General features: G+C 41.2%; 1 protein-coding gene across 6 annotated transcripts in view; it reads left to right on the top strand.

The window, feature by feature from the left end:
- INPP4B (inositol polyphosphate-4-phosphatase type II B) overlaps positions 1-21,009 on the top strand; it is a gene marked incomplete at its 5' end in the record, with an annotated part of 260,693 nt that overhangs the window by 200,994 nt on the left and 38,690 nt on the right. For all 6 annotated transcript variants that reach the window (XM_082237557.1, XM_082237558.1, XM_082237559.1 and 3 more), the window contains 2 exons: positions 6,099-6,246; positions 18,999-19,171. In XM_082237557.1, coding sequence (XP_082093683.1) covers positions 6,099-6,246; positions 18,999-19,171 — 321 coding nt within the window. The remainder of the gene's footprint in view (positions 1-6,098; positions 6,247-18,998; positions 19,172-21,009) is intronic.

The raw sequence follows: 21,009 nt of genomic DNA, 5'->3' as shown, positions 1-21,009 counted from the left end.
GAAAGAAGGGGGGCTGCCCAGGACAGAGAGAGCTGGCAGATTAATGATATGCTTCGTACCACCTTGCAAACTGTGGGGCAGCTTTTCTCACAAGTTTGCATGAAAAAAATGGCATTTTAAGAGTTTATGCTGGAAGCTTCTGTTTGTGCAACGCTGTTAGTTACAAATACTGTCAGGCGGTTAAGATCAATGCCGATTAGGCTGCTGAGTAAAATGCAATTGGCCATGGTATTCCTAGGCAGCACCAAAGCAATGCTAACTCCGTAAAGAAAAATATTTCACCTGATGGTTACAGATCGTCTCTGAATAGTTGTTCCCGTTTTCTCTCACCAGCTGTTTCTATCATTCCAAAGCCTCCCTTCAGGGAGGATAAAAAGTCACTCCATACATAATGCAAGAGTTAGGTGGGCAGAGTGCCATTTAGAAGCCAGTATTGTATATTTCTAGCTAGTTAGCATGCCTGGTTAGAAAGTACTTTATGAACAGCGGTGGACAAATATGAAAAGACAACCAGAGTTATAAGTCCAGGCTTTACTTACCCAAATTTTTGAAAAGAGACATTTCAGTATGCATGTGAGAAGATAATACAGTTGATTTGCCAAAACAGATCTTCTAGGAACCTGTGTGGTGTAGTGGTTAACGTGTTGAATTAAGACCTGTGAATTAAGACCTGGGAGACCAGTGTTCAAATGCCTGCTTGAGCCATGAAGCTGGGTGAACTTGGGCCAGTCCAGTGGCGTAGCGTGGGTTGTCAGCACCCGGGGCAAGGCAAGTAATTTGCGCCCCCTAACCCATGGATTTGCGCCCCCTAACCTGTGGATTTGCGCCCCCTAACCCCCAAATGTTGCGCCCGGTGCAGCCGGCCCCCCCTGCACCCCCCACGCTACGCCACTGGGCCAGTCACAGTCTCTCACCTAACTTGCCTCACAGGGTTGTTGTTGTTGTGAGGATAAAATGGAGGAGGAGCGTATACAGCACCTTGAGCTCCTTGGAGAAAAGGTGGGGATATAAATGTTACAACAACAACAACAACAGAAGACACAATTACTATGTAATCATTGTCCCTAAATATATATATTTAATATCTTAAGTGTGTCATCTTACTGCAGCTTAAACACAGAAGAAAGCAGGAACAGCCCAGCCATGAGGCAAACTGAGGCAGCCACTTCAGGTGGCAGATTCCAAGGGCATGCCTCTCTCTCTCTCTCCCCCCCCCCATCCCTACTGTTGAAAAAGCAGTGGCTTCTGGATTCTGGCAGAGTGCCATGCTTACCAGGAGAGGTCACACAAGGCATCCAGAGCCCTCTGCATAATCTTGTGGTCCCTCACACAATCTCCCCAGAAACCATAGCTGCATGATGCCAGTAAGCAAGACTTTGGTTTTTTTTGGGGGGGCGGTAGGGGGAAGCAAGAGGAGCAAAGCACATACACAGGACAGCAATTTTCCTTTTCACCTCAAGCAGAAAACCGGGATGAGCTGCCACCTAAAAGGAAGCACATTTCAGCCACACTTTAGGGGACATAAACATGCAAGTTCGGTTGCAGCACAGAAGCAAGAAGGGTTATGGTTGAGAAATATCAAAAATAGTACAGACAGAGGGAAGAAAGGACTACCTTGCTAAGCAGTGAGGACAGTTTTGTGCAGCAAGAATATTTGCCAGAGTTTAGCTCAGCTTCAATTCAGATTTTGAATGCTTGCTTGCCCTCCTCCTCCCAAGATGTTTTACTTTTCTTTGGGGAAGAAAAATGTACCTTTTGGACATGTCTTACAGTGATTCTATTTTAATCTTTATATACATGCACTTGTACTATAATGGTTGAAAGGGAAAATAGGATTCTGCCCCCACTTGTGAACCAGAAGGCAGAGGGAGGGGGGGATAGAGCTAATCATTGCTATTCTGAACCTCAGTGACTTGCATAAAATGTGACAGTGAAGTTTGGCCCATGTCCCAGTATATCTCAGTAGCTATCAGTGTAAACTGGGAATACTTCCAGTGAAGTTAATTGCCTAACATAAATGAAAATGTGGGAAGAACCAGTCCTCCTAATACTAGACTTCCCAAAATGCTTCAGCTGTCATTGTATAAGTTCATGTGGCTTTGGGTATAATCCAAGTTGGCCTGAATTGGGCCAATTTGAGCCTCTGATTCAGATTCAGAACCTGTTTCTCTTTAGTGATATTGTTGTATGGTTATGTGTTTGTGTTTTCTTGTCTACATTTTACCTTTCTCTCTCTTTCCAATTTTTATCTTTTCTTTGTGTCAAAACTGAATTGTAAACAAACATTTGTGCTAAGTCAAAACACTGAATACCATGCTGCAATATCTGGAGGCTGGATTGTGGAAAGATGAGGAAAGGGAAGGAGGGGGTACTTTGCCACAAACAGCTACTCTAAAAAACTGAAGTAAATAATAAGAAACAATAATATAAATAGGCACCGTGGGAGGGTGATCATTATCAGGATCTCAGCAGGCAGGAAGCGGGGTTGAGGGTGGGGGTGGGTTTAACTCTTTTGTCCACTTCTGTGGCCTTCACAAAAATAACTCCTTTGAAACTGCTAATTGCATTGGGAGGAAAGTCATAGTTTCTTCAGGGCTGCAGCAGGGGAGGAAAGGGTTACTCTGCTTGATCGTGACAGGTATCAAGCCCCTTGCCTTGTTGTTTCTATTTACATTTCTCTCTCTCTCTCTCTCTCTCTCTCTCTCTCTCTCTCTCACACACACACACACACACACACACACACACACACTGCAAATAAACCCTTAATGCCATGTCTAGTTTGGCCCTTAGTTAATAAACATGCCAGTTATTTCTATTTCACTATCGTAGACCGCTGTCTTATGCACACTAAGCTGTGAGTAAAATCTCATTGAACAGTGTTTCTTGCTAATGAGTAAACATACGGAAGATTGAACTGTTAGAAGCATGTTTGTCAAGGTTAAGGGGGATTTCTATTTTTCGTTTTTCATTTTTGCAAAAGTTGGAAGGTTGCATACTTCTTTCAGTGCGAGTACAATACAGTCTTTAAACATCATGTTGTTGTGCTTGTTATGCTTGAAATGAAATAGAAATTTAGCATTGATTTTTACCAAAGGCTTATTTTAGTTGTCTTTCAGAAATAAAAAGATCAAATAAGGGCAAATCAACTCGGGGATTGAGAAAAACTCACGAGTTTAATTTTACCACTGTGATAACTCCCACGGGGGTGAAGTTTTAGTTCAGATAAACATGTGTGCACTTACAGAACAAGGACATGAATAACTTATTGCTAAGCAGGGTGTTGTTGTTTTTAACAGGAGTGAGTCAGGTTTGATTTCAGGGTTTGTCAGAGATGGGGGGGGTAGGTTCTGGTATATAGATTTTTAAACCAGAGAGAGAGAAAAGCAGAGGGAGATAAGTTTTCTGAGTAAACACCCAAGGGAAATAAATTATTTCCTATGAAATAAAAACATTTAAACTAAAATCACATTCCTTCATAATTCCTCTCTTGAGTCCACAGGTGATTAGATCATTTGTTCATTCTATAATCCATTAGTCAGGTAGGTCTTTAGAAATAATCTGGTAAGTAGGAGATTTGTCAGCTATTAAAAGCAGTACCCAGAAATATGAAAAGTAAACACAAACCAGAGTTATTTATAAAGGACTAATGTTTGCAAAAAACAACAACCCTGCAAACCTTTTATATAAAGATGCAGATGCAAGGTGGCTGGTTATGGCAGATAGGGCATATACATGTCAATAATTGCTGGCACAATACTGTACTTTAAAAAAAATGTATTCATGCTGCAGACTGAGCTTGTATAAGCTTTTGAACTCTTCTACAACATTATCATCATGTTATAATTTTCTCCTACTTGGCATTCTATCCTGCACTTTCACATATCTCTTTAGAAATATTCCACTTTTACCTGTCTTTAAATTATTGTTATACTGTTCCTTTTGTTTCATGGGCAGATAGAAATAGCTGCTGACGATCTTGTTGATAATTCAGCCCATGTGCTTTTACCTTATTTCAACAGCTGATCAGAAACGTGAAGCTAGCTAGATATTGTAAGCTAGCTTTACCATGTGATTGAAGATCCAGTAGTTGAGTTTACAAGTAACTGTGACGTGCTGAACAGTTATGTAATGCTGATTAAACCTGATATATCACTGCTTAAGGCATCTGATTCTCTCCCCATAAAACTTGTTTCCTGATTTCCATGGCCTATTAAAACCTGCTGTTAATGAACAGTCAAGTAAGCACAATTGTTTGAAGTCACAGCTTTAATCCACCACAGTTCCTTTTTATTCTTAGAATGTGTTCTCTGCCACTGACCCACTGCAAACATAAACCACAACACCACAGGCATCCATGCTATGCTTTGCATACTTGCAAACACAATGAAATGTTTACTAGCCCTCAAAAAATTATGGAGCTGAACTTAAAGATGGTGAGCACAACCCAGTTATTCTTTCTTGATCTCTCAGTGGCTTTCAGTACTATTGACCATGTTCTCCTTCTCAGCCAACTCAGTGGGATGGGTATAGAGGCGCTGTTTTACAGTAGTTCCAGTCCTATGGGTTGGTTTCCAAGAATGATAATGAGTGATTGTCTTTTGGCCCCTTGGCAGATGTGCTGTGGGATATCATAGGGTACCGTTATGTCCCCAATGTTGTTTCACATCTATATGAAGCAATTTAGAGATTCAGAGATTTGGGGCAAGGCCTCATCAGTATGCTGGTGGTGCCCACCTATATTTCTCAGTAGCACCCAAATGAAGAGAGGCTGTGCAAACCCTGAACTGGTCCCTGGACTCAGTGGTAGACACTGAATTGTGGCAAAAATGAGGTGCTGTAGGTGAATGGTTCCCAAGAACAGATAATTGGTCAATTGCCTGCTTTGGGTGGGGCCATACTGCCCTTGAAAGAGCGGGTTCATAGTCTGGAGGTGCTCCTGGTTCTGTTTTGTTCCTAGAGGCCTGGGTGACCTCAGTAGCTAGGACACCTGACCAGTGTCATCTGTGAGCTGGTAATCACAGGCTGTATTACTGCAATGCTGCACTTGAGATTTGTCCAGAAGTTGTAATTAGTGCAAAATGTGGGCAGCTCGAATGCTCACTGGGGCAGGATATAGTCAACATATTATCCCACTGTTGAAAGAATTGCGCTGGCTGTCAGATAGCTACTAGATAAGTTAAAGGTGCTAGTTTGATGTACAAAGCCCTCTATAGCTTGGGACCAGGATACCTGAAAGATGGCCTCACTTGTATACCCTATCAATCACTGCACTCTGCAGGTAAGGGCCTCTTGCAGATATCGTGTTATCAGGAGGTCCATTCTTCATAATGTCGAAATGGGGCCTTTTGTGTTGTTGCACCTTCCCTTTGGAATTCCTTCCCCTTGAATATTAAAAAACGGCATCCTTTGGGCACCTACTAAAGGCCTTCCTCTTCCAAGAAGCCTTTTAAGTTGAGACATTTCCCTGTCTGCATCTGTACTGGAATTGTTTTTAGGATGTTTTGTTGCTTTATCATGTGATTCTTGCTGCCCTGTGCTCCTTTCACAGGAAGGGTGGGATACGAATTTAATTTTATATGACTTTTAAAAATGCCACTTCCCACTTGGAGGTATTGAGTATCTTCAGGGACTGGGCTTCTCATCAGTTATGTAAACATGTACTAATGTATTTCATCTTGAAGAAAATAGCTATACTCTTCCCTTAGAATATACATCAGCCCAAACAGCTTCAGATGCACAAGAATAATTTTTGCCAAAATAAATTTGAGAAAGTGGGAGCTGTGGTCCACAACTGTATATGTGACATATTTGTCAGTCTTTGAGGTATTACATGTGTCTTTCTCTTTGCTGCAATATACTAACATGGATGCTCCTCTTGAATAGTCTGTGGCAATTCTAAACGTAGCGACAATCCTAGAATAATTTATTCTGCAATTGTACCTTTGAAGTAAGTAGCAAAGATCTTCTGCTGAAGTAGATTCAAGGCTGGAATATATTGTTTTGTTATTATTCACTATAGTAAGGAAACTAATGAATCTACTGTTGTGTCTTTAAATGCATTTTTAAATATTGAGTGGTGATACTGATACTTTTTTCAGGACAGGGTGTGGGCCAATGTGGGGAAGAGTTTAAACTGCATTATTGCAATGGTGGATAGACTTCTTGAAAAAGACAACATACCCAGCATCACTACGGAAAATGGAAACGACCCTCTACCAGCAGAGCATGTGGCGCCTCATCTAAGTGGTAGGAAGCACATTTTTATTATCACTGAAGAGCTGAATAAAATGAAAAGGCCACAGGAAAGAGAGAGGAGGCGAGTTGGTAGATGAAAGTGCTGATGGTATAGTTTTGCATGATTCTGGCCTTGAATGTTGGGAGATTATTTATCAAATTGCATCTCTATAGTGGAGTCTAGAATTGCTTGCAGTGCTTAATTTTGTGTGTGTGTGTGTGTGCTACAAGGAAACCTCTTTGAAAGAACAGTCTTCTGCTTTGAAGTTTCTGACATATTTTAATCTGCTTTAGGCTCTCCTTGAAAACAGTATTCAGAGGAAGAGTCAAGTGCACGCACTTAACCCTTACCAGGCTCGGTAGGAAATAGAGGGAAAGGCAGTTGACAGATGCCTCTTTGACATAAATTTATATGCTGTTTTCAAAATAAATATATCATTGTGGTTTGTGCAAACTATCTGAATAGTGGGGTCATAGTCGCAACTGGTTTCTAGCATGAAAAATAGACTTGGGAGGTTTGTCCTGTTGTCGGTCACAGTTACTACTTGCAGTGGGATCCTCTGTATGTGTGCTCAGAAGTAATTCCCATGGAGTTCAATGGGACTTACTAGCATGCATAATATTGCAGTCTTAATGTTTGTTGTTGTTTAGTCATTTAGTCGTGTCCGACTCTTCGTGACCCCATGGACCAGAGCACACCAGGCACTCCTGTCTTCCACTGCCTCCCGCAGCTTGGTCAAACTCATGCTGGTAGCTTCGAGAACACAGTCCAAACATCTCGTCCTCTGCAGTCCCCTTCTCCTTGTGCCCTCCATCTTTCCCAACACCAGGGTCTTCTCTTCGCATGAGGTGGCCAAAGTATTGGAGCCTCAGCTTTATGATCTGTCCTTCCAGTGAGCACTCAGGGCTGATTTCCTTCAGAATGGAGAGGTTTGATCTTCTTGCAGTCCATGGGACTCTCAAGAGTCTCCTCCAGCACCATAATTCAAAAGCATCAATTCTTCGGCTATCAGCCTTCTTTATGGTCCAGCTCTCACTTCCATACATCACTACTTAATGTTTATTTTGTTTATTTTGCACTAAATATGTGCCAGTGGAGCTACAGTGACAATTGAAAGATGAATCCGGACTCTCTTTTAACAAAAAATTAAATTAAATGAATTTTTGCTAATGGAAATAGAAGGGCTTGTTCTTCTAAGCATAAGGAAAAGCATGGTGGGTGGTGCAAAGGTGAGAGTGGGAAAGGAGAACGAAGAGAATTAACAGCAAATGACATTATAGGTAGTGAGCTGAGAGTGAGAACCAGATAACAAGGAGCAAAGAGGTGGGCAGCTTTTCAATGCAATGAGTGGGAGACTGAGCTTTTTTCAGAAAGCAACAGGGACAATCAGAGTCACAACTGCTGGCTAATTAGTTAAGGGAGCATTGGGGGAATCATGAGACCAAAGGAGCAGCTAGAGAAGCACTTTGACAAACAGAAAAAACCAAAAGTAAAAGAACAAGTAGTTTGTGAGGTATATGGCTAAGGGATCATGGGTAGGGTGTAAAGATAAAAGTCAGAGGGTCAAAGCACCACCATTAGCAACGAGGTATGTTTTATGACAGTATTAATAAGATCTTTGGTTTTGTTTACTCTTGAAAAGAAATGAGTGACTAATTACCACTGTGATCCTGTGCTTGACAACCCACACATATCCACTGTATCTTACTTGTTAAAGAACAGGTTCTGTAGTGTTTTCTACAGTTTGTGTTTAGCCCAGAAATCTTAGACTGCTGGAAGCCGTGCAGAGTGGCTGGGGCAATCCAATCAGATGGACAGGGTACAAATAATCACATTATTATTACTATCATCATTGGAAGGGACGCTGAGGATCATCTACTCCAACTTAGAATAGGTGACCCATCAGGTTCTTTCCAGCTCTGTGCATCTTGACTTTGTGATATAAATAAACAGGACTGCTACTCACACAAGATCTTGTGATGCTGTCAATTTGTAACATTTCTGCGAATGCAAGTGCTGAGTGCCCAAACTTAGGCATCCAGTAATAGATAACTAATATTATGAATTGCTGTGGAGAATGTTCTCTGTGGCTTTAACATTTTTTAAATTCCCTACAGCTACTGACCCATTAAAACACTGGTGCTTTAAAACTGTGTGGCACAGGTTTCACCTTGGGATTTTCTGTTGCAATTTCTACAGTAATGTCTTTACTGTAGGAGGCAAAGCTAACATATGCATGATTTACTGTGCATGTACTCGCCACCCCAATTTGCTATAACATTTTATATTTGTGGCTGAGTGTGTGTGTGTGTGCGCGCGCAGCAGGGAGGCTGAATAGTAAGTTGCTTGTAGTAGATTAGCAAATGGAAGACATTATTTTAAGGGAAATTGTTGTTTGGATGTTATGGAATCAAAATAGAAATCCTACAAAATAGAATTTCCTACAAATCTGTGTGCATTCTGGCACCCTATAGAAAAGAATAAAGACAACCAAGCAGTAACACTTAATTGTTTAAATGGTTTTTTTTTGTACCTTTCTTTTGATGCAACACTTCTGTGGTGTGGTTTGCTGGTTGTTTTACATGCTTGTGGTATTTTATGTTAAAATCTGCATACCCTCGATTTATTTCTTAGATAGCTAGCTTTAAATTAGGAATATATTATCTCTGATCCTTCTTGAAGACCAATGTTTGAGTACTTTCTTAAGGCTGAATTTGAGAGATCAGTTTCCATGGTAACTATCTATGGTGTCATCAGCACAGTATTATGATTTCACTGCAGGATAAAGCAAGTAGAAAGCATTCATTTTTTAAGGTAGGGGATTGTTGTAAAGCACTGTACGGTCTCTGTGTTTGCAGGAGAAAATTAAAGTTAATATTTTCCATGTCTCTTTCCATAGAATTCAGGCTGTAGATTTCCCTTTTTCAAAATGAAGTCCCAACATTGTGTGGATTATCATACTTGCTGTACAGAGAGATTCTATTTATTAAGGGCTGAATTTCTGATCACTCAGTTCACCAACTCCACTGTCACCCCCCCCCACATTAACCCACTATAACTTCCCTTTCCCAGCCCATGCAACTACTAAGCTCACTTTCACCTTCCCAGTCCTATTCTGAAACAATTTCTCTCTCTCTTCTGCAATCCCACTTTGCACCTGTTTTCACCTTCACTCCATGTGCATGCCGCCTCCTTTTGTGGGGACACCCCCCCCGCACATAAACCACCCACATGTAAACCACCAGAATCTTCCTCCTCCCACACATTGCAGCTATGAATTATCCTTTTCACCTTCCACCCAATTATGAGGGCCCTCTTTTTCAAACCATTCCATGCCACTGCTTCCGTCTTCAAGCCCATTCCCCTGGTCCCTCCTCCCTCCTTTTTGTGATCCCCTTTGCACCTCCTCTTTTCACCCCCCCCCTTTTCTTTCTACCTTCCTCCTCACTTTTTTCAATTCTCCCTTGCACATAGATAAAAAATAATAAAAAATGTCCAGTAGCACCTTAGAGACCAACTAAGTTTGCTCTTCGTCAGATACACTGAAGAGACGGTGAGCTCCTGTTGCTCGGTCCCTGCTCCTGCCAACCTAGCAGTTTGAAAGCACATCAAAGTGCAAGTAGATAAATAGGTACCGCTCCAGCGGGAAGGTAACCGGCATTTCCGTGCGCTGCACTGGTTTGCCAGAAGTGGCTTAGTCACGCTGGCCACATGACCCAGAAGCTATCGCCGGCTCCCTCAGCCAATAAAGTGAGATGAGCGCCGCAACCCTAGAGTTGGCTACGACTGGACCTAATGTTCAGGAGTCCCTTTACCTTTACCTAAGGTGCCACTGGACATTTATATATATATATTTCGACTACGTCAGACCAACACGGCTACCTACCTGAATCTAGACCCTTGCACATAGATCACCACCATATCTATGCCTTATCCTCTTTCCTATTCTGCAGCCTCCTCTGCACACCATTATCATCTTCATCCCCTTTTCCCTACCTCCTCCTTCCTCCTTTTTTCCAACTCTCCCTTGCACAAAGACCATCACCCCTTTTCTGTGCTGCTGCTTCTCTCTTACTTTGTAGCCTCCTTTGTGCACGTACCCATGTTGATAGGTTTGCTGTATCTTTAAGATGAATAAAACCTTAAATGCAATCCCTTTCATTAAGGTTGTTCAGTTACAGAAGGCTAAGTTCACTTGACGGATGTACATATATGGTGTTCACGTGTTAATAAAACATTTCTTCTAAATTACTACATTGTATCTGGAACGTCTTGATGGAGAAGTGAAATACTCTGTGGGAAGGTACTATGGAATGTTTGAGGGCTCTGTATCCTTTATCTCCCTCACATGAAGCAGCTGAGGAGTGAAAGGGGGAGAAGTTTAAAACAGCATTTTCCCCCTTTCAGTGTTTCTTCCTTCTTGCTGTGCTCAAACTATGGCAGAGATCTGAGTGAAGCAGAGATGGAGAGACTCTGAGCCATTGTGCCCAACCAACTAATTTTAATAAGAATCAGTAGCAGAGATGGGTAAAACACAGAAGCCAACACTAAAAGGCTAGCACAACAGTGCATTACCCAACACCCTTCTTGCTGTACTCAAACCTTGTTTTAAAAAGCCACTATCCACCATGTCACCCCCTGCTTGCTCTAGTCAAATCTCTGACATTGTTTAAAATTTGCATTTCCCCCCATGACTTGGAATATTGGAGGAGGAAAGCACAGAGACCAAGGCAATAGCACTAGTTTTCAAAAACTGTTTATTGATTTCACCTCTTTAAGAGCTCACAGTCATTCAACACAGTCACATGTGATCTGCAGAGATATAGTTATCAAAGGCAGTTGCTCTGTGTAACTAGATGGCTAGTTACTAGCACAGAGGAAGGATAAAATAAGGTGACCTTGGATGCTTCACAATGCTCATTTAGGTGCTGCAGAGGGTTTTGCCCCCAAATGGCTCTGTCTCTCGGCTTCCTATACTCTCTGCTCAGTCTCTTATTGTGTAACAAGTAGACTGACATATTGATTGTAGACCTTTAGGGTTGCATGCCCCTTTTCTGGCTGCATGATGAAAGGTCATCATCTCTGACCTTATCAGGGTGTCTCTAGGCAAATGGGCACAACTGTCCTGTAATGTGACATTTATCTTCCCAAGAAATCTTGTTTCCTAAAATAAAAAGCCCTATTTGCCAGAGAGAGCCATCAGCCAACTGGAACTCCCCCCCCCCTTTTTTTGACAACCTCACAGAACAACTTTTCCAAATATCCATCCTACTCTTATTCATGTAGGTCATCATTGATGGCATTAGAAACAGTAATATTGTAAAAGTGACAAACTGTACATGAATATATATATTTCCAAAAATTCCAGGCTCATTTTGCAAAATAATAGGTGCTTGACAGGACTGGATTGTGTGCTGTGACGTGGCTGCTAATAGGGCCGGTGCAGTCTTGGGCTGCATTAATAGAAGCATGGTATCCTGATCATGAGAAGTAAGGGTTACACTCTATTCTGCTGTTCATGCCCCATCTGGAGTCTTGAATCCAGTTCTGGATGCCACATCTGAGAACAGATGCTGACCAACAGGAACATATCCTGAGGATGGTGATCAGAATGGAGATGAGGATGGAAACCAAGTCCTGTGAGTAGTAGTTGAAAGAGGAGGGTTTGTTTAGCCAAGAGAAGTTAAGCTTAAGGGGAGATTCAATCATGGTCTTCAAATATCTGAAGGGCTGTCATGCAAAAGGTGGAACAGAGTTGTTTTCTTTCGGGGGGGGCAGAAATTATGAAGGCAAACAGATCTTGGCTCAACATTGGAAGAGATTTCATAGCAGTATGAGTGGTTTGACAGTGGAATAAACATGTCTTGGGAAGGTGATGGACTCTCCTTTACCTCATATAAGCTAAGGTTGGACAGTCACCTGTGTGAGATGCTGCACTTGCATGCTGCATTGTAGAGCCTACATTGAGGAGCGAGTTGGAATAGTCCCTTTCTAACTCTTGAGTACCAGGAGATACCCCTGCTGCTTCTTCCATTCTCCATGCTGGCCTCTCTTTCCATGCCATCTGTGTAAGCCAGAAGATGTGCAGGAGGAGGAGAATGGTGGCAACCATGAATAATATCTAGCTAATAGGTTGGGATGGTTCTAGACCAGTTGTGCTTCCAACTGTGCCTCATACCCATAACATCCAAATGAGGGTACTAGAAACATAGCATTTAGACCAGCAGTTCTCAACCTGTGGGTCCCCAGATGTTGTTGGACTACAACTCCCATGATCCCCAAGTTCTGGCCTTGCTAGCTAGGGGTGATGGGAGTTGTAGTTCAACAACATCTGGGGACCCTCAGGTTGAAAAAGGCTGATTTAGACTATCCTGACAGTGCCATAATGCCTATGCAGACAAATCTTCCATTGTTTCATTTCATTTTTATCTGACTCTTTCACCCAAAGCATGGATGCTACAATAATCCATAAGGTTCAAATTGTGATCCAGGAATTGCAGTTCCACTGGGGTGTACAAGTATTTTTTAATAATAATATTTTTTTAAAAACCCACTCTTTGCTACATCATACTCAGTTTGTTTTCTGCTGATAGGAGAAATTCTTGGTGGCTGGATGTTGTAATATCTTGACATGCTGCTCAGAAAGAAAAACTAGATGTGATGCTATTTAAAGCACTTTGCAGAATCTCAGAAAATTGTATAGAGAGGCTGAGAAGAACTGTAGTGAAACTGGGAACCTTTCATCTCATTGAGCCATCAGTACTTAGAAATACTTTTACACTAGATATGAAATTGACAAGGAACTTCAGACCTCTTGTCAGTTTCACCTCTATGGTGAAAAGGTTCCCCATGACTACTTGACACTTATCACAGCTCCTTGCAGCTTTCCCCCATAAGTCTCCTTGATGAAGCAAGATGTTTTATGTTATGCAAAGGCTGTGAAGAGCAGCAGCAAAACTCACAGTGAAGGGATTCCCCCCCCCCCAGATCCACTGTGGAAGTGAAAGAAAGTTTGACAGCTAACTGATCTTTGCAGCCTTTGCATGGGGGCTGTAGATGATGTTCAATTACCCTGAAGTGAACTAGCGTGGTGACTAACAGCTGAATGCGCACCTGTTTCTTGAGCAAGACGGAGATCTGTTGAGAGCCAACATGATAAAATGGATAGTGGAAAACTCCATGGACATGAGTAAGATGCTCTTCACATTCCTAATTCAAAGGGCCCCCAAATGCTGTAAAGTTTCAGGATAATGCCTCAAAGCTGCTCTCCCAGTTGAATTCCTCCTTGAAGTTCTACAAGAGCAAATATAATGACAATTAATGTTATTTCACCCCACATAAAATAAGCTAATAAAAATAATAAACTACAGTGCTACGCAAAAGGGCAACTCAGTCCTTGAATGTACGAAGTGCAGTCCAAATATTGGAGAAGACATTAATCCATTCCAAAAAGCTTAGGTAATGGGTCTTTAACTAGAATTACATTCATGAAGCAAATGGTTAATTGACTCTATATTGTATGAATAATCCTGAGCTATGAGGCTTTTATAAATAAAACCTTTTGGTTTAGTATGTAATGTCTAATTATACTGTATTGAATTTTATTCAAGCTTCTTAGAACTCCAGGGTTCACTTGCTTAAATGTGGCATTAATCAAGAAGCACCATCTTCTCCATATCTTTGACCTATTTAATTCCTCAGCTGGTGGCTAGCCACGTTGGCAGTATTCACAGTGAAGTGAACAAAAGATTGTGACAAAGATGGGATGAAATTAAGCATATTCCACTGGCCTATGCTACCTTTTTTCTGATCCCTGTTACTAAATGAAGGTGGTTATTTTCTGTGTTGATGTTGGTTATATACCATTATTTCTGTAAAAAGTGGTGATATTGTGAGGCAGCTCTCCTATAAAAGAAATTATTTGTGAATGCAACATAAGAATGTCTGCACATTCCTTTAAATCCAAGTTATGCAGGTGTACTAGCTTTCAGGTAGGTAATTGTTCATATGTTTACATAGGGTTATAAAGGACCCCATGGTAACTTATGAGGCCCTCTGGGTCATCAGCTGAGTAGAGAGAAAAGGAAGGAAGGAAAGTATGTATGCAGGAGAGCCTTAAATACCATTGCAGCAGAACAACCTGTTCTTCAAGGTCTGCTGTTGTAGTAAGTGAAAAATACTCCAGTTGCTTGAAATTTTGAGGGCTACTGTTTGCACCTTTGCTGCAAATCTTACTGAAGAGAAAGTACAAAGTCTTTTGTATTCCCTTCCCCCAGCAAAGCAGAGAGGTAAGGCTTAACTTGTATACCTTGCAAATATGCAAAAAAAGAGGTTACTATTGTATTTTGCAATTGCATGCATGTAATTTTCAGTATGCAGTTGCAGAGCTGAGAGGCAGGGGTCCTCTGCTGCTTCAGAGAACTGCAGGTTATATTGTATAGCATAGGCTATTTTACTTGAACAATCTGTAGTTGTTTGCTTTTCAGGTCATGATCCTCCTCTCTGCTTTTTGCACACTGAGGCTTGGATATAGGTTGCTGTCAAAGGTGGGCTGTTGCTTGGCTGTTGTGCCTTTGGGCTCTTAAGTACACCTGTGAGCATTGCCTCAAAGCTCCATCTTCAGATGCTACAAGGAAATGGCACAGGTCAATTTCTTGTGTGTTACTTTTCATCCAGTATAATATCAGAAAAGGATTTGTGCAGATCCCTTCCTGTAAAAGGGCGGTAGTGCATTTGATGCTTAAACATCCCTTCAGAATATTGGAAACCCCAGAATCGTTGAATTAAGTAGGCTAAGTTAGACATCATTGAAAACAGTGAGGCAAGTTAGCCATGACTTTGTTCAATGGGACCTAAGTTTAACATGTAATCCGGACTGAGCCCACCGGGGGAGGCTCTAAAATGGTGTACACATTACCATGTACTGTAGCTCCAGTACACTCCCACTGCCATTGTTTGAAACTATGTACACAGGATGCTAAAAGGGACACGGGTGGTGCTGTGGGTTAAACCATAGAGCCTAGGACTTGCTGATCAGAAGGTTGGCGGTTCGAATCCCTGCAACAGAGTGAGCTCCCGTTGCTCAGTCCCTGCTCCTGCCAACCTAGCAGTTCGAAAGCATGTCAAAGTGCAAGTAGATAAATAGGTACTGCTCTGGCGGGAAGGTAAACGGCATTTCCATGCGCTGCTCTGGTTCTCTATTAGCGGCTTAGTCATGCTGGCCACATGACTCGGAAGCTGTATGCCGGCTCCCTCGGCCAATAAAGCGAGATGAGCGCCACAACCCCAGAGTCGGTCACGACTGGACCTAATGGTCAGGGGTCCCATTACCTTTACCTTTTACACAGGATGCTAGCCACAATCCTCATATTTCCTTTAGCTTCTTGAGGGATACTGTTGCTTGATGTGTTTTCCTTCAAACCAACTTCCAACTTTGAAAATTTAAGCCACATTCACTTCACAATTAAGCTGAGGTGTGTACATTTGACACAGCTGTTCATGAACTGGTGGCAGTTTCATGACTAGGAGTTGGGGGGCAGATGTTACAGGTGCAGTGAAACCTAACAGGTATTTTGCATTAGGTGACGACATCTCTGGCCTCTCTCTGGTGCATACAGCAACATGTAAATATAACTTGAAATGCAGTGAGTGGGGGGGGGGACATTTTGAGCTGGTTTTGTGTACATAGCCTAGGATACCGGTTTAATTGAATAATAACTGATTATATGTTGGCGTTTCAGGCTTATTAAGTGGCTCCACCTACTGGAGATAAAACATAACAGTGGAAAAACTAATCAAAATTTCCATGCAAGGCGACTGGATGGCTTACATAAATAATTGAATTTCACTTAACATTGTATTAGGCCTCCAAGATATTAAAAAGCATTATCGTCAGTATCACTGTATTGCTATCACAACATGAATATATTATATTAAGAGAGAACTCTGTGCTCCTGAGACTTTGGGGGAAATCCTCAATATAAAATATTGCAGTGTTCATAAGTATTGTGAAACACATAGCTTCAGTATGTTCTATACATTTGTACTGTAATAAGTACTTGTGATGCTAATGTAAGATAGATGTAGGTTGAGGTCAAATGTTATCTTGTGGTATAGCAGAGTTTAACACTTTCCAAACCTCTAGCAGTTACAGTTCAATTTGCAGTTCAGGGTTTTATTTTTAGAATACTGAAATCATGAGTTTTGCTTAGATGCTAAATTAGCTGTACAGGATTTGTTAGGAACCTAATTTTAAGCAAATGCTCTTCGCCTTCAGTTACAAAGATGGAATGAACAATTAAGTAAATGTAGGGTATGGTAGGTCATACAATAAACTTTTTCGTTATCAGTGGGAACTGACAGAGGAAGGGGGAAAAAGAGCCCAGGATACTGTGAGAATCACAAAAGCACCAAAGGATGCTAAATCTGCTACAGTTGTAAAAAAGAAAGAAAGAAAAAACACAATGTTTGCATTAGAAAAAATGTTTTTAGTAGGGAACAATCTGTATCTTTGTTCAAAGGCAAAAATGAGGTCACACCTGGGTTTTTATTTCCACTTTACATCACACTTGTTAATTCAAACTCTGAATTAAAAATTAATTCAAATTGGGAACAGATGAAAAATAAAGTTATCTATAGTGATTAAAGGAGTAGAAATTAACTTGGGGGAAAATATGGAAGCACTCTACAGATATATTGTAGAAATTAACGTAGTCATGGGAAAGGTTTGATACCATCAACCATGGTATCCTTCTGGAGCAATGGTCCAAGATAGAAGTGGGTGGCACCACTTTGCAGTGGTTCAATTCCTACTTGAATGAATGTTTCCAGATGGTGATGTTTGGGGAGTGTTTTTTGGCCGTGTGGAGCCTTCAATGTGGGTTAGATTTTATCCCCTATACTATTTAATATCTACATGAAACCACTGAGTGGGTTATCCAGAGTTTTGGAGTGTTGTCTTTTTAAAAAATAATAATAATTGAAAATTTAAACAAAACATATTATCCAAAAGCATATCCTTAATTCCCCCCCATTTTTCCTCCCTCCCCCCACCCTCCCACACAAAACCCGCCCACCCCCATCCCACCATGACTTCCCTCAGTTCCAGTCTTTGGTTTCTCTGTGAATGCTATTCTCTTCATGTTGCAAAGTTGTATAGATCCTTAAATTGTTTAACTCATTATTGTCAATAAAAAGTTTGTGAATGTTTATTCAAAACCTGCCAAGGAGTCCAATTCACTTTGTTGCCTCTTCAAATACTTTGTAAAGGGTTCCCATTCATCTTTAAAATCACAGTTATCCTTGTCCCGTATCTTACGTGTCAATTTTGCGAGTTCTGCATAGTCCATCAGTTTTTCTTGCCATGATTCTTTAGTTGGAATTTCTTCAGTCTTCCATCCTTGTGCTATTAGGACTCTCGCGGCCGTTGTCGCATACATGAAGATGTTTTTCAGCTTTTTCCCTACAATCCCTAACAAAAATGCTTCAGGTTTTTTAACAAATGTTAGCTGGAACATTTTCTTCAATTCATTATATATCATTTCCCAAAATTTTTTAATTACATTACAACCCCACCACATATGATAAAATGTCTCCTCCTTTTTCTTACACTTCCAACAGATATTTGAACTAGTTTTGTACATTTTCCCTAACTGCCCTGGTGTCATATACCATCTGTACATCATCTTCATATAATGAGTTTTGGAGTGTTATCAGCAATATGCTGATGACACAGAGCTCTACCTCTCCTTTACATCTACAGTTGAGGCAGTGGATGTGCTGGACCATTGTCTTGTATTGGTAATGGGCTGGATAAGAGCCAATAAACTGAAACTCAAACCAGATAAGACTGAGGCACTGGTAGTGGGCGGTTCCCTGGACCAGATGGGTGGTAGGTTGCCTGCTCTTGATGGGGTTATACTCCCTCTGAAGGAGCAGGTACGTAGCTTGGGGGGTGTTCCTGGATCCATGTCTGTTGCTTGAGGCTCAAGTGGCCCAGCTGTGCCCCTGGCTGGACAGGGATAGCCAAATGTCTGCCATCTATGCTCTAGGTTAGATGACTGCAATATGTGGGGTGGCTGAAAGGCCTCACAGGCATGTTGTGGGTGGTGGAGGAGGATGTAAAGGGAATGAATTGCTTTTAAGCTGCGTTGGCAATGTACAGTTGTTGTAACCCCTTGTAAAATTGTTCACAAATAAGACTAAATTGGCAGTCTCCCCCCCCCCCCCGAATGTCAGAAAGTGAATTTGTCATATGTCAAGCTGCTGATTAACTGTTTCCTCTCAAAGCCAGTAGGAGGTTTGTATTCTCTAGTATACATCCATGGGTTGTTGGGTTTGGGGTTTTGTTTTTTTACTACATGCAATCACTCGATAAAGAAATCAATGTGTTGCACTTCCTTAGCTTGACTAGAAGATCAGAGTATCATAAATATTTCGCTCGGTTGACCAAGCATTTCATTTATTTTGTTTTCCAGCTTTGATTTCCTCTCAGGCTGCTGTTACTTTGGGAAGTTCATTTAATTGCATCAACTAGGCTATGAACAAGAAGTTGATTTTTGTGGATGTGGTGTTGTATTGAGAATGCAGGGATGAGCTGAGCTAATAATCTCAGCAGTGTGTGAGAGGAACTGCTGCAGGCACCTGACCATAGCTTAGTGTGCGTGCACAAAGAGAAAGGATTACATCCACTGATTTTTCTGCTTTGAAAAGGAGATTTTTCTCTACCTTGATCACCATTCTTGATCTCCCTCCTTTGTTACAGGTGACTGGTATGAACAACTTTATCCACTCACAGTTACGCTGAAGGACTGTATTGGAGAGGTGGTGACTAGGGCAAAGCAATCAATGTCTTTTGTTCTGCTTCAGGAGCTTGCATGTAACTTGCCACAATGCTTAATGCTGACCCTGAGAAGAGATATTGTCTTCAGTCAAGCAGTAGGTGCTTCTTCCATTTTATAAACTTATCTGTTTTGTTTTGTTGCAGAGCTGTCAACTTAAACCGTGCCAGGTTTAACTGAGGCAGGCTTTCATTTTATTTTTGAATAACAACTTAGCCACCTCCTAGAGTATAAAGGCATGTGGCTATCCCAGTGAGTGGTATTCTGCCCATAGCATACAGTGGAAAAGTAGATCAGTCCTTTTCTGGCTCCACAAAAGTTGCCTTAGTGCTGCAGTACTCCACTGAGACACCAAAGGACAAGTCTCCATCTTTCTACATGTGACTCAGTCACATGTGGAAGGTGTTTGGCAAACTGCTGCTCCCTGGACTTTTTACTGCGTGTTTTCAGATGCTCAAGGGCCATTCAGATATACCAGAAAATACACTATTGATCCGTGGTGCAAGTACAGGAAATTGCCTTGGATGTTTCTGCCAGTGCTTCTGAAGCCACCTCTCAGATGTTTGGTGGTGCCTCCATCCATTTCCTGACAGTAGAACACAACTGGTTTTACACAAGATCTACACAAGCAGTCTCCAGCTGCTGTTATCATTATTGTAGGCAATGCCTTAGCAAAGCCGACGCCTCTATGCCACAGAAGCAGAAGCTTCCCACACTGTTGGAAAATGCATTTTAATTCAGAATACCCTTTCATGATGAACACATTTTCAGCTCCACAGGCCCTTCCTCAGGGAACAAAAAAAAAATGTGCAAACTGTTTTGTCAATAATGCAAAATCCAATTACCCATTTTAGTCATTAATGTAATATATTCCACATAATATAAAAATATGGAAGCATAATACTTCCACATTTTAAAAAGGAAACATGGTCTTCATCTGAACAGTCATGAAATGCCATGCACAATGCACAATGGTGTTCTGCCCATTCACAAGGGGGCTTTTTGGCTTCCCCTTCCAGCAGCAGTTGGTGTTCCTTTGGAGCAGCATATAATGAGACATTAGGAGCCTCCCATGACTGCACAGATGTGCTTTTCTGCTCATGCCCAGAGGACTTTGGATCTGGGACAACAGTAACACAGTGCAAAGATGGATATGTTTCCCTTTTTTACGTCTAGACAAATGGTTTTGGAATTTTAAAATGAGATATTAAGTGCAGAACTTGTTTTTACAGTAATGTCATACCTGTTCTTTGTGAAATGTACATATATAATGCCATAATCATTAATTAATAATGTGAAGATGTGCCTGGTGAATCTACAGACCGGATTCATTCCTAAGATGGAGCATAGGAATGTGAGCAGACAAATAGATGTTTTACAAGCCAGGAGTGTACTTTCAAGTTACACTATGCAGCAAATGAACAAATGTACTGCTTTTGGAAACAAAATCATGTCTTACGGGATATGGTTGCACTTATACACCTATTTAGAAAACATGGTTTCAGTGGAAGGTGCAGAATGGGGGGAAAGCACGAACTGGAGATTTGATTTCGAAAACATGAAATCAAGAAAAGTTAAATTAGTCAATTTTATCTAGTGGCAGGATAATGGTCCATTGCTCAGTGGGAGGCTTTTAATAATCCAAATATTCACTCTCTTTCCTACTGTTTGCTCATCTTCTCCTTTCAATGGCTAAATTCATATTACAAGGACAGGCTGCACACCAAAACAACTAGCTAGGTTTGATTCCTTCAGATCTCTGGAATGGCTATGATCTGTGTCAATGCCTTATTATTCTATAAAATATATGCTTGATCTTAGGGTGTTTTTAATCTGTGATGTTTCTTCTGTAGTACTATTTGAGAATAAATGCTTTAGACATATCTTTCCAACATTCAGCTTCACAGACAAAAGAGTGGGACTTGGTTCAAGCTG

Source organism: Podarcis vaucheri (genome assembly GCF_965113315.1).
Source record: "Podarcis vaucheri genome assembly, chromosome: 9".
NCBI classification, from domain to species: Eukaryota; Metazoa; Chordata; class Lepidosauria; order Squamata; family Lacertidae; genus Podarcis; species Podarcis vaucheri.
This window is presented reverse-complemented; position numbering and strand designations above follow the sequence as displayed.